This window comes from Chrysoperla carnea, chromosome X, assembly GCF_905475395.1.
Source record: "Chrysoperla carnea chromosome X, inChrCarn1.1, whole genome shotgun sequence".
Classification (NCBI taxonomy): domain Eukaryota; kingdom Metazoa; phylum Arthropoda; class Insecta; order Neuroptera; family Chrysopidae; genus Chrysoperla; species Chrysoperla carnea.
In genome coordinates this window covers 1,845,618-1,860,410 of record NC_058342.1, presented here as the reverse complement: position 1 = coordinate 1,860,410, position 14,793 = coordinate 1,845,618, and the positions used below count along the sequence as shown (strand labels likewise).

At 29.0% G+C, this 14,793-nt stretch overlaps 1 protein-coding gene across 1 annotated transcript in view; it reads left to right on the top strand.

Annotated features, from left to right (window-relative positions):
- Nucleotides 1-14,793, top strand: part of LOC123302680 (inositol 1,4,5-trisphosphate receptor) — a 173,878-nt gene that overhangs the window by 25,456 nt on the left and 133,629 nt on the right. The window contains 5 exon segments of the mRNA XM_044885721.1: nt 338-639; nt 5,887-6,204; nt 6,552-6,707; nt 7,316-7,460; nt 12,635-12,782. Coding sequence (XP_044741656.1) covers nt 338-639; nt 5,887-6,204; nt 6,552-6,707; nt 7,316-7,460; nt 12,635-12,782 — 1,069 coding nt within the window.

Genomic DNA, 14,793 nt, shown 5'->3' with positions numbered 1-14,793 from the left:
TAAAAACTATAGATAGGTTGAAAAAATTTGAAAAATTCATAATATGAAAATAGATAAAATTATATGAAGATAGAAAAAGTTTCAACCCCATATACCATTTGTAAATAAGATTTATTTATGTTTTAAATCAATATGAGTTGATTTATTTATGAGCGATTTTGAAAGCTAATGTCATAGTCACAGTAAATCTCTTATTCCGACCAGAAAAAATTTTGATCGGGCCTTATTTTCTTATAATATTTGATATGTTCAAAAGTTTGCTTAGGTTTTCCCAACCTTTGGTTTGCTTAGGTTTGTATACAAATTTAATTGATATAAATAATATGAATTATTTCAGGAATATATTGCAAAACATTTTGGATTTATGCAAAAACAAATTGGCTACGATATATTAGCTGAGGATACTATCACTGCACTGTTACATAATAATAGAAAATTATTAGAAAAGCATATTACAGCAAATGAAATAGAAACGTTTGTTGGCTTAGTGAGAAAAAATATGTCTAATTGGGAGTCAAGATTTTTAGATTATTTATCGGATCTTTGTATATCGAATAAAAAAGCAATTGCTGTTACGCAAGAGTTAATATGCAAAAGTGTGTTGAGTCAAAAAAATGCTGATATTTTAATTGAAACCAAGTAAGTTTAAACTATTTTAATTAAGGGATTAGAGACAGTTAGAGAATTTATCGATATATGTATGGGTTCTATAGGTATGGGTCCACAAGAAATCATTCAATTAAAAAAAATTTAATATTTTAATAGTGAATGTAGTGCGTGAAGTTTCTTGTTTTTTTTTTTTTAAATAAACAAAATGTCGGACTTAGCCAATTTTATATCAAATTTTCAGACAAAAAAACAGTATTCGTCGGATTCTCTTGAAATTTCAGACAATATTTTCAAGATATTATAGTTGAGAAAATGCAAAAAAATCGATTTTTTGAAAATTCTGACAGCCCCTAATCCCTTAAAGTTTTTGAAAAAGTCACTAAAAGATTTAAAGAAGATCACGCGTTTTCTGGCAAAGGAAGGAGCCCAAGATCAGTTTCTTATTTCGAAAAATCGGAGTTCTGAAATTTTTTTATATAGAATCGTATTTTTTTAAAATAATTTTTTCGTTAAAGTTCTAAAAAATGGTTAGATATTGTTTTATTTTACAAGTAGACATGTATTACAGGTTAGTAAAGTTTAAATATTAAATAATATTTATTAAATAGCAATTATTATGTTGTAAATACGCATCAGGATTTTATAATGGATATTGAATATTAAGACATGCGCATTAATAATCTCATTTATTATCCTTCTCAATCATCTTGGCGAGGTGGTTCTCACTCTGTTACCAGTTCGAGTTAGTACATTTTCAAAGATAATCACCACTTTTACATGTTACTTTCAACTGCAAACGTGGCTTGGAAGAAAATTACCTGATACAAAGTGGGGGTGGCAAGAAGTGAGTGCAAATAAGATAAAAATATTACAGCCTCGTTTCACTGAAGATCCACTTGTGCCAGAAAATTTACTTAAAAATATCTCTTGTAGCTGTGAACGGGGTTCTTGTTGCAGAAGTTGCAGAAAACGATGGTTTTAAATTCACAGATTATGCTCAAAATGTCATGGTTCAGCCGATTGTTCGAACGTTGAAAAAGTAACAGCAACTTTGAATGACTCTGAAGATGTTGATTATGAATCAGAGCAGCCACATCTTTCATTGAACCAGAAACATGCAACAGCCGAGAAACTGTGTGATTTAGGAGAAACGTTTGAATGTGAAGAAGAATCAGAGTTTAGTGTAGCATCGGATAATGAAAGTGAAATTGATATATTGAAAAATAGACCAAGATTGGCTTAGATTATTTCCTTATTTGTAAATGCACACTTTGTAGATAATTATGTAAAATAAATTTTTTTTAATTCAAACAGCTGAATATTTTAATTACTAAATTCTCAAAACTTAAAAATAATAAACATGCTTATCGATCCTACTACAAAAAAAAAAAAAAAAAAAAAAAAAAAAAAATTAAGTCCAAAATAAAATGCAGATAACATAATAGTTAGAAAAATTTGATTACTCACGTAGAAAAATCGAGAAATCCTCCTTAATTACGTTTTTGAAGATGCTGACGGCTTTGAAAATGTACTAACTGAAACTGGTGACAGAGTGAGAATCACCTCTCCAAGATGATTGAGAAGGATAATAAATGAGATTTTTAATTCGCATGTCATAATATACAATATAATATCCTGGCGTCTATTTATAACATAATAATTGCTATTTAATAAATATTATTTAATAATTAAACTTACTAACTAACTAACCTGTGATACATGTCTACTTGTGAAATAAAACAATATTCCTTGCAAATAAAACAATATCTAACCATTTTTTAGAACGTTTACACACAATTATTTAATCAACAGTTATTAAAAAATTAATTATTGAAAAATAATATTTTTTTGTATTTTCGCGCGTGTCATTAAGTCGTTGGTATATGGTATCTTCATTTTTTGTGAATACAGAGGTAAAAACAAAAAAAATGAGCAATGAATGAATCTGGTACGATGATTTTCTGAAGTACATTTTTCATTTGAATGACCCAAAAAGGAACGGTTTTTACCATTTTTTCGGAATTTATGAGGTTATATTAAAAATGTTATATAAAAGTTCTAGATTTTGGCATAATCAAGAACTTTTGTATTGAACACATTTCATTTTGAACGCAATTTTAGTGAGAAAACGCAATTATACAAATTACCACTCCTTTTTCATCCCCCAAAAACACCCTCTTACTTTTCTGATGGGAAATAGGCTTATTTTATATTCCTTATAACCTCCTTCACCATTCCCAATCGTTAAACTGCTTTTTACAATTTAAATATTTTTTTAGTTAAATTATGTTAATATATCTCAATCTTTGTTTCTGAGTAATGCTAAAAGTAAGGTCAAGATGATTCAATTTTTTGAAACGGGACTATCTCTGAAAGCTAATGATTTTCGAAATAATATTTTAAATAAAAAATGTTAGTTTTTTATGAGTGTAAATGTTAGTTCCATCGATTAAAATGGGTTACCCTGTACAATATGTACATACATGTTGCCTATTGTTTATATTTTAAATTTATACGATACGTATATTATGTATGTGTTTGTTTATTTATGTTTCTTAACTTCTTAACTTACATAACATAAAAAACAAACTGCATAATCAACACTGTTTATACATGGTATTTCAACAATAAACTCAGTCAATTGTTTGTTTTCACTTGTTTACTCTTATTTTAATGGTAAAATGATCAATAATTTTTTTAAAAGCTTTTTGTATATATCTTATATATTTAAACAAGCAAATATATATTATATCTTGGAAATGACTGAAACGATTTTCATGAAAATGAGTATTCATGGTTTTTTTTGGGGCGAAACGTCGATCTGGCTAGGTTTCATTTAAAAAAACGTCGTTTTATCCGTCTTTTTAAGAAAAATTGAAACATGCACTGCAAAATATGACTGTTCCTAACATCTATTGGTGTCTATCGTAGTTAACGAAATAAAATACATTACCGGGACATTCAAATTGGTATTTGTGTGGAGACATTTTAAACGGTCTTATATTAGTGATAAAATTTGTGTCTTTTTAACTCAAAAAATACCGAGCAAAGCTAGGTCATCCAGATATTATATTCTTATTTGTAGAATGCCTGAAGAAAGATTAGAAAGATCCGAAACTAGTTGCAAATTAAGAATATTGTAAAATATATATGCAAAAAGCTGCGAAAAATAATTTTATTATACATACTATATTGTTGAACACAATTTAATTTTTATACATGTAAATAAGAGTAATGTATTTGTTAAGTTTTATAAACAAGAGCACAAAGGAACAAAAGATTTTCAATTCTACCAATAAATTATTTGTTACTTATTACACTTTGTTTAGATATAATCTTTATTGACATACCGAAGCTAATCAAATTTACATAAATAATACAAATCAAAAATTCTGGTAGTAGTAAAATAAATACATTTCTTTCTTTTTTAAAACTAGTCATAAAATAAATAAAATTTCCCTCAAATCATAAAAATAATATAAATCCTTATTTCCTTTTTATTCCCTTAAATATCATTAATTAATAATTAAAATGGTGTAAAGTGATTATAGGCTTCTCTGCGATCCAAAATATATTTTAAATAACATGTCATTTGTTTTGTAGCTGTTGGGGCAGATATGCTGAGAAAGTCTTCAACCTTAAACAAATTTTTTTTTATGTAATACGGTCCTGTTTTCTCCTTCGGTTCCATAGCAATCCTCTAATAAATGTTCTACGCTCTCTGCTGCGTTACACAACACGCATACTCTTAGACGTCGATCTTCTTAGAGTTCCATTTAAAGCTGTAAAGCCTGAAGTTGGCAATTAGGTGTCTTTCGTTTCTACTCGTGATATTTACAAACTTATCTCTCTGCTGATAATGGTTGAGCCTGCCGAAGAGGCTAAGTCTATTTATATTTGATGTCATTGTTTAAGTTGGTCAAAGAAACTTCCTCTAGTCGTTTTTAACTTGAAGATTTTCGCTCTCACTGCTCAAGCTAGATAATCCTAGCCCTTGTAGTTTTCTAGAAAGAGATCATTCCATTTTTAACCCAAACACAGCACACACAAAGGACTGGTTTAATTCTCATTTCTAGGTCAACCGCAAAATTAAAGGTAAATTTAGCGACACACAGTATTTCTTTATAGAAATTATGTCAAATAAAAATATTGACAGTTTGATAGTTAAGTAAAGTCATAAGTTAAGATCGGCAAAATCATTGCTTGGAATATATTAATGCTGACACTGACGGGAAAGTTACTATGGTTATATATAAACTTTCGCAAACTGACAAGAACAGCACACATCTTCTGGCTTTGATTTTTTGGTATAGTTTTCCAGCTTTTTTAAAGCCCTTTTCAGACTGAGATAGATAGTAAAACCATATCGTCTGCAAAAAGAAAAACTTTAATTTCCTTTCCTTTCATACATCGTGCTAAAGTGTTAATCCCTTCCATCTTTTGGCTAAAGTCGTTGATATGGAGTGAAAACAGCAGTGCAGACAGTTGAAAAGAATAAGATAAATAAAATATATAATTGAAAATCTTTTGTTCATTTGCTCTTATTTACATGTATAGTAATTAAATTGTGTTCAATAATTCAGTATAATAAAATTATTTTTCGCAGGTTTGAAATAACTAATAGCGAAATTATTATTTGATAACATATAACAATTTCAGAAAATAAACCGTTATAGAAAAGTTGTTTTTCCACTGTAAAAAATTAAATTAAATTTTTTAAATTATATAATAAATAATAATAATGGGGTTTAACCTCCGCTTTCCAGACATCTATCTATAACAGAGGCCTATCACATCATTAATTTTTAATCTTTATTTATTTTATTTTAAACTACATCCAATATGCAATACCATTTTTATGATGTGGATGGAGTCGGTTACTTCGTTCTTATACAAGCGACGACAGTGTGATCAATTTTACCTCCCCCATTAATTTTATAATTTTTCACACTACCGCTGCTTGGATTCAAACCCGAAACTTATCAGTCAATAGCCAAACGTTTAAAGACTCGCTAAGCCGCTGAGCCGGTTAGATTTAGCCGGGTTTTTAATAAAAATTATATTCCATGAGATTTATATATACATATATATATATATATATATATATATATATATATATATATATATATATATATATATATATATATATATACCATGGAAGTGAAATCAACCCTTTCTCTATCAAAAGCCCAGCGTCCATTTGTGTATATTGCTTGTGCTATATGTCAATTTAAGTTTACAATAATTAATAGGCTAAACAAGAATTTTTTATTTTAGAATGGTAAAGATAATAAGTGATACTTTTGAAAATGGCGAAGCTGATGTTGAAGTTATAGAAGAAAATGATCATGACCCTGGTTTAATGGAACCACTTTATCCCGATGAGTACGAAGTCATTGTGAGTTGGAATAACGGACAAACATCTATGTCCTTGTTAGAATTATGTAGAGGTGCTAAATTAGGAATTCCGCGTAATGTTGCCATACAAGATTATTATCGACATCAGTTAAATTTATTCTCAAATATGTGTTTGAATCGTCAATATTTAGCACTCAATAATTTATCACCTCATTTGGATATTGACCTAATTTTGAAGTAAGTATTTTTTATTCAATTTTAAATACGTCAATAAAATTTTATCTCAAAAAATCGTCATGTTTAGCAACTTCAAAAGTTCTTTGTTCCTTTTTCCAATAAATTTTAGATGTTTCCAATAAATTTTAGATTTTAACTCAAAAACCGTTTATCATACAAAACAATTATAATTAAAAACTTCATATCCCTACATTTAAATGGAAAACAAAGTAATTAAAAGGATTTTCAGTTTTGCACGAATTAATTCAAAGATAAATTATTTTTTTAACGGGATATCAAGAATCGAAAAAATTGAATTGGTTCCACTCAAAATGATTAGAATGTAATAATACATTTAAATTACTTAGGTGTATGGCAGACGAAAATGTTTCGTATGGTCTTCGTGCATCATTTTGTAGACTGATGTTACACTTGCATGTAGATCGAGATCCACAAGAACCAGTTACGCCGGTCAAATATGCACGTTTATGGTCTGAAATTCCTTCTAAAATGTCAATTCATGAGTAAGTTACTATGTTTAAATAATATTAATATTTAATAATATTATAATAAGCTATCCTTGCAAAGTAGTTAATGCAACCAAGTGAATAGTAATCAAGAAAGCTGTACATAATTGCATCTGAGGAGAATTACATTGCATAATTTGAAAAAAATTTAATTTACCCTGACCGAAAAATATTTGAGAAAGGAAAAAAAACTAAAATAAAAAAAAAAACTCTTAAAAAAATAAAAAAAAAACTTAAAAACTTAAAAAAAAAAGTTTTAAAAACCCTTAGGAACTCGGAATAACTCTGAATTTCTAAACGTTTTTGGGCTTTCTAATTCAGACTGAATGACTCTGAATTGGACTGTCCAAAAACGTTGAGAAATTAAGACTTTTTCAGAGTTTCTAAAACTTAAGAGTTTTGAAGACTTATTAAGACTTTCTTCAAATAATTTTTTGACTAGGGTACTTTGAAAAGCAATCAAAAATTTAATTAATGTAAGAGAATCTTTATGTTTCCCTCCGGGAGCTTAAAGATAAGTTTCGGTAACTGGAGGTATGGGAGGACTTTCAATTACTTATTAATTTTGTTGTCTGTGTTGTATATAAATCATATTTTGATTTTAGTTATGACAGTAACAAGACACCAGATTCAAACAAAGAAGCTGTCCGTGCTAAATTTAGCACAACAATCATTTTTGTAGAGGATTATTTATGCAATATTGTAGCAACAAAATGGTCATATGTTGAGCAAAATAAGTTAACATTTGAGGTGAGTAATTTAATCTATTTAACCCTAATTTAGTTAATGTATGTAAACTTAAGTGTAGCTCACTCACTGATTCATGTATACAAATTCAATTGTCGCCTTTTCCTACAATATTAATTTTGTTTTTCTATGTCTTAAGCAGCTCACTTTAAAAGTTTTAAGTTTGGACTTCAAAACAATTAAAAAACTCTTAACTGATATATTTTATGTCACGGAGAAAGAGGAAGGAAATGGTTTTTTGTTAGCTAAAAGTTCGATCCATGAATTTATAAGATTCAGAATAATTAAGATTGGTTTATTTATATATTTAATGAATGGAAATCACTTTGGCTGACATTTTTGGTAACTGAAATTTGTAATCGGTCAAAAAATGAGGTAATTAGAACAAATTTTTTGCTTGCATTAAAAGTGCTGGAGCTCTATCTAGGGTTATGAATCGGAAATTGACTTTTCTGCTACCAAAATGTTGAAATTGCTATAAAAAAATGTTGTTTCATAGGGGTGATCAGCATCATAAAACGTCACTATTTTAAAAGATTTTCAATATTTGGCAGTACTAAAGTCAATTTCTGATTCAAGACACCAGAGCTTCGCTCTTAGTAGAAACCAAAAACTTGTTCTGGTTGTTTTCATTTTTGATTGCAAATTTCAACTAATTAGCAAGATAAGAACAGTCTATGTTATTTCGATTCATTGAATATAAAAATAAATCTATCTACAATAATTTTAACCTTTACCAACTTATTTCTTCAGTCAGAAACTTTTTTCCTCAAAACTTTTTAACTGACAAAAAAAATTCCGCGACTTTAAAAATCTCTCCGCGGCTTAAAAGTTGCCAGTGAGTTGTTTTTTACCTGTTTTGAGGTCCAAGGAAAGGAAAATAGAAAATGTATGAGAAAGGCGACAACCGGTCACAGTGAGATGTAGTAGGCATGATTGGTAAAGGCATTTTACATGATGATAAGACAATTTTCACGGACAACTGCTTTACTAATATGCTATTGACGTATTGGTAGCGTAATCTTAGCGGTTTCAGTGAAATAATAATTTTATTTCATTGTTTCAGTGAATTCATATATTTTTGAATTTTAATGACATTATTCAAATGTCTTATAATGTAGGTGTCAGGTCATTTTTTTAAACCGACCAAGTTCTAAAACTGCACTACTAGAAATTTAATGTGTTGAAAATAATTTATAATGTGTTTGAATTGTATTTCTAAATATAAATTTTTATTGCTTGATTGATTTTTCCGTGTAATTTTCGAAAACACCAAAAACGTGTTGAGATTACCTAAATTGTTAAATAAATAATCATTAAATATCTTTTAATAATATTTTGAAAAGTAATTATACTACTTATAATCGAGGAAATGAAATCGCAAAAACAATCTGACCCAGGAGAAAACTCCGCGTCAGTAGATTTTTATGAGATCGTTGAAAAATGTTTGTCTGAGTGTGCTCAACAAAAAATTATATTCATGCAAACCTGTACATTATCTATTTACGCCCATAAAGTGGGAGGCAAGTACACTATTTTCGATCACCACATTATCTTTATTTAACATTTTCAAAAACTATTGGATTTTATATTTGAAGCGATTCTAAGCATTTTTTTGTCCTTGGCATTTTTTACCTCACCATTTTCGAGATATAAGCATTTAAAAAAAGTCGGATTTTAGCCAAACTCGTTATTGAAAATAAACATTCTTTTGTGCCATAATAAAATTATTGTTTTGCCGATGTTGCGAGCTCCTGTACCATTATGTTTCTTGACATTTATTACCTAACCTCATCGTTTTTGATATAAAAGCGTTTTAAACAAACACATATTTTAGCCTCAATTTCAACTACATATATAAAAAAATTTATATTTTTGACTTTATGCGCATAAATCGAAAATGCATAAGTTCGAATGACTGATTTTGTTGAGTACACTCAGGCAAACATCTTGTAGCGACTCCCATAAAAATATACTGGCGCGGAATTTTTTCCTATGTCAAATGCTTCATTTTCTACAGTACCTACACAGAAGAGAAATTTAAAACAAATTCTGTTCCAAATTGTTTTGAGAAGACATTCTACACAAAAATATGTAGTTAATTAAATTCATTTAAAAAAAGATATATAATATCTTTTTTCCATGCATGTATTGGTTTATGCAGTTTTAAAAATAATTTCTATTAAACAATTAAAAGTCTCAGTATGATAATAAAACATGTTATAAAAATAATTAGGAATTTTAAATTAACATAAATATACTCATCCAAAGTATTAAAAAGTAAATAAGGCCAATAGAATAACGGCAAAAGATATGGCTTACATGTTGTTATCGGTTACAGATCAGAAGTGGTTTTAATCTCTGGAGGAGAGTACTTACATAATTGATCTGCCAAATCCACTCGCCCGGAACCTGGGGACTGGAGTTATCAAAAAACAAATTCGGCTAAAAATTTTCATTCGCTTTCCTACAAGCGATATAATTTGTAAATGGTGCACTTTAGGATAAAGTGCTATGGAAATTTGTGTTGCTTATGCGTTTTTCTAGAACCTGAATAGAAAAATACCCCAAAAAAAAGTTTTTTTGTTGAAAATTTTTGCGAAAAAAAATTAATTTGTTTGCAAATAATTGTTTTAAATAAATTGACCCCTGTATCTTGCAGCTGACACCTCAAAGAGCAAATAGCTTTGGAAAGTTTCATTCGATCTAATAGTTTTTGCACAATTCCATTTTGCACTAAATGTCTGAAAAAAGTGGTTGACATTAAGCAGGCCGCAAGGTCTTTTTTCGATCGTTTTTTTTCGCAGGCCGCGAGAGAGATTTTTTCGATCGCAATCTGCTTGACGGAAATCGAAAGTGCGAAATGTCAATTTTATTTAACAATTTTATTGCCTATATCCATATTGAGTATTAACCTATATCCATATTCAATATTAACAACAAGTACAGCGGTTTAAAAAACGGCGAAAATTCCTTAGTTGCAAAATTAATTTTCTCAACGAATTTACAACTTAACGAGATGCGGCTTAAAATTTGCTTCGAAAAGAAGAAATTAAAAAAAAAGGCCTCTCTTACACGGTTTGGAACCGAGTTATGGTCCTTTCGTTTTTTCTAACCACGATTGTGACTTTAAATTTGTTGTTACGAAAAACAAAAAAAAAGCAAATTTCTTGTTAAACATCAAACTTTTACTTGCTGAAAACTACAAAGTTTTTTACTTGACAAAATAAAGGGCTTTATGCTGTCTCCTTAAGTTACTTTTATACCATCGGTAGGCAATAGATTATCACATAAAATGCAAATCCCAAACCGTGTTAGAGAGGTTTATTTTTTTGAAATTCCTCTTTGCGAAGCACTTTTTGTAGCAAATTTTAAAACCGCATCTCGTTAAGTTGAAAAGATTCGTTTATTAAACCGCTCTAATTATTGTTAATATTGAATATTAAGAGTATAGGCAACAAAATTGCTAAATAAAATTGACAATTCGTCCTTTCGATTCCCATCAAGCAGATAGCGATCGGGAAAAAATCTGACCTTGCGGCCTGCTCAAAGTCAACCACTTTTTTCAGATATCTAGTGTAAAATGGAATTGTGCAAAAACTATTAGATCGAATGAAACGTTCCAAAGCTAATTGTGCTCTTTGAGGTATCAGCTGCAGGATATAGGGGTCAATTTTATTAAAAACAAATAAATTAAACTGAAAATTTTTTTTTTCTATTATAGTTCTAGAAAAACATCTAAGGAACAAAAAATTCCATAGCACCAGTATCCTAAAGTGCACCATTTACGATTTATATCGCTTGCAAGGCATAAAAAAACTTCAGTCTGCAGGATCCGGGCGATTAGACACGGCAGGTCCATTATGTGAGTACCCTCCTCCAGTGATTAAAACCACTTCTGATCTCATATCCATCAACAGCACGTACAATCCGTAATTCTATTGGAATAAATTTTAAAAACACAAAATTTTAAATTTTAATTTTAAAAACACAAAATGTAATTTATCAAATTTGAACCTCTATGGATCATTTGAATACTTGTTTTTTCTAGCTTAGCAATGTATTGCTCAAAAATTTTTATCATACCTTACCGCTTTGTACGGAGAGTTGAAAGTGTGAGCTTATTAGACCAACATATTGGCATTCCAAGCAAAATTGACATATTTGGATTTAAAATCCTGTATTTTCTTAAATAAACATCACATTTAAATTTGTCTCATATCATTCGAAAAACTAAATTATCTTGTAAAAAAGTTTTATCACTGACCCACTTTTCGTTTTCTCGCAAAATTGATTAACAATAATGCAAAATTGCATCTTTTTACGCCTTTTTTTTTTTCTCAAAGCTATTAAAATTTCAATTTTTTTAAAAAATAACTTTTTTAATTTTTTTTACCATAGAGAAACGACGTAAAAATTATAATCTTCTTTTGTGCCCTTAATTGTTATTTATCTTTGAAACTGTCCTTTTTGTGTAGTTAAAAATGGGCCAAAAAAAAATTTTTAAAATTTAACATCTCAAAGCTTCTCTGCAAATTGATTTTATTAAATTAAAATTCATAAGAAACATTTTGTTGCATCCTTGGACATAGCTTGCTAAGAAATGCTGCTTAGCTCCAAGAGAATAAAAAGAGGAAAAGTAAAAACTTAATTTTTCTCAACTTTTTATTTGTGTGATATGAGAATTGATTTTACAAATCAAAAACTGAAGAAAAAATTTTAAACAGTTTTTTGTTTGCCAAGTTTGTATTGTGTTTTTGAGACCCTTAATTTAACTTTTAACTAAAACATAGCCGAAAATAAAGTTTATATTACCTTTTTATAAAATATAACATTTTTTCTGTGACTTTCTCTTGGAGTTATAGATATTTTGTTTAAAGAGGTTATGTATAACAGAGGCTTGAAAGCATAGTAAACGCAATAAGTGAATTGTTGGCCGTTAAAAAAGAGAACGAAAAAAGGACCATCTTCTCTCTTTGTCTCAGTCTGACAAAGCGCTATATTAATATTTTGAATTATTGTATAAACACGCGCATGTCTGTGTATTTCATAGAGTTAATATATGACAGACGAAGGCAGATATACGCGAACTTGGTTTAGGTCTCTCTCTATTACGATCAACCGTTTGGATGATCACATTACGGTTCGATGTTATTACTTCTATAATTTTGTTTCAGGTAGTCAAATTAGCAAGAGATTTAATCTATTTTGGGTTCTATAGCTTCAGTGATTTACTACGTCTTACAATGACACTTTTAAGTATACTTGATTGTGTATCTGAAAATGATTACGAAGACAGTTTGCTTCCAACTTCAGATATTGATTGTAAGCACTTTTATATTGACAAATTATTCAAAAAAAGGTCAAATTAATGTTACACAATAGATCAATTATTTGAAATAATTAATTTCGAAATTTTAATCATTTGTTTTTGAAAGAGTTCAACAGTCAATCATAATTAATGGCATTTGATTGAAAACATCAATGTTAGTCGATTTCAGAAGAGGGCATAAAATTTATACCCATGTACCAGCCGGGTATCATTTTAAACTATTTAATAGAATATATTCTTCAATGAAATATTAAAGAATGAGGGCATGAAAACAGCGTAAATTTTGAATAGAAATTATTCAACAGCGTGCTCCTATTTCTATCTTAAAGGAAATATATGATAATTTGAAGATTTTTCAAAATTGAAGCATAGAATTGTAATTGAATAAATCTATAGTGTAACTAAAGTTTGATCTACTTTGAACAACATTAATCGGTTTAATGGAATTAAAGTTTTTTTTTTAAAAACAAAAATAATTTTACTAACAACCAGCATGTTTCAAATAAATTTTTAAGTCGAAATTAAATTTTTTTAAATTCGTTGGTTCTTTATAAAAATACATATTTATCTGGATCTGGACCCTAGCTCTGTGGGTATAAAATAATTTTATTTCAAAAAGTGTCTTATAAATAATTTCTACTTGGGTATCAAGTTGTCATTTGGTACGCTATCCGGCTAAAATGCCGTGTTTGAATAAAAAGGATTTTTTTTTCACCAAAAAAAAAAAAAAATTCACTGAATTTCATGTTATGTCAAAGCAAGATGGTAATGGTAGTGTTAAAAACTCTTCTTGCCTAAAGTTTGCCATTACCAGTTTTCAACTAAAGTTGCTTGATTTTTAGTCATATTTCTCCCGAAGACTTATGCTCTGTATCAATTATTAATGGAAAGTGATGAAGATGCATTATAACCCTTTTTATATCTCCTACATTTGGGTACCTTCAGCGGCCTCCTTTAGTTCAAATATGTCCAGAAATTCGAGCTATTGGACTGTTTATTAAGCAAAATAGTTTGGAGAGTATTCTTAAAGTAAAAGTCACTTTACTCGTGGTTATTACCGTTTTGCAAACTTACTTCTAAAATGGGCTAGAGGGTTGAATATTTGTATCTGAGTTGAGTTACTGTCAACAAAGTACATTTTGTGGATGTTAAATTTCTAACTCTACCCTTTACTAAAGTGGATTTACGCACCTATATAGGCCTTTCAAATTGAGCCAGAGGCAGAGTGTTGGAAATTTTATGTGAATTCAGTTAATGCTGAAGAATTGGCTTTGGCAGTATCAACTTCCCAGCCTCTTATATACCGAAATCATGTTTTCTCGCGGTTTATAAATTTTTGCGCAATTTTACAAGTCCGATTAAGTCGATAGGTAAAAATTTGTATGTGAAATTGTTGAATTGCTGCTTACTAGAGATTTGGAAATTTTGATTTTGATTACGACATAACCAGAAAACGTACCATGCAACAAATTGGTACCCAAGTTCAAACTACGCCATAGAGTACTTCTATAAAGTGTATATTCGCAATTCGCAAACATGCTTACAGAGCTGTATTTAGATTCTGGGTGAATATTATCTTTTTATGAAAAAATTAAACTTATGCCTTATATTCAGTAGGCGCATGAGCTATATTCTAAAATGACTTTCACTATTAATTATTATTATTAATTTAGCCGCTGTTTATTCAGTTACTCATCTATTATACCTACCTATCCATATCTATATATAGTTATCAATCTTCTAGAACTTTCTAGGTAGATAAATCGACTTGAAAATTTCATTGTTATACTATTTCTCTAATGATTCGTTGGAAAGGTTGCTTAAAAATGGAGAGGAGTATTTCAATATTTGGCTAGATTTTTATGGTAAGATAACTGCTTCCGTCAGCTTAGTTTCAATTTCATAATGGTTTCCAAATGCATAACACATAACTGCTTATTATTGCTATTCAATTAACATACTTAAAATTTTGGACTTAGTAATATTTTAATTATTTTCATTCAA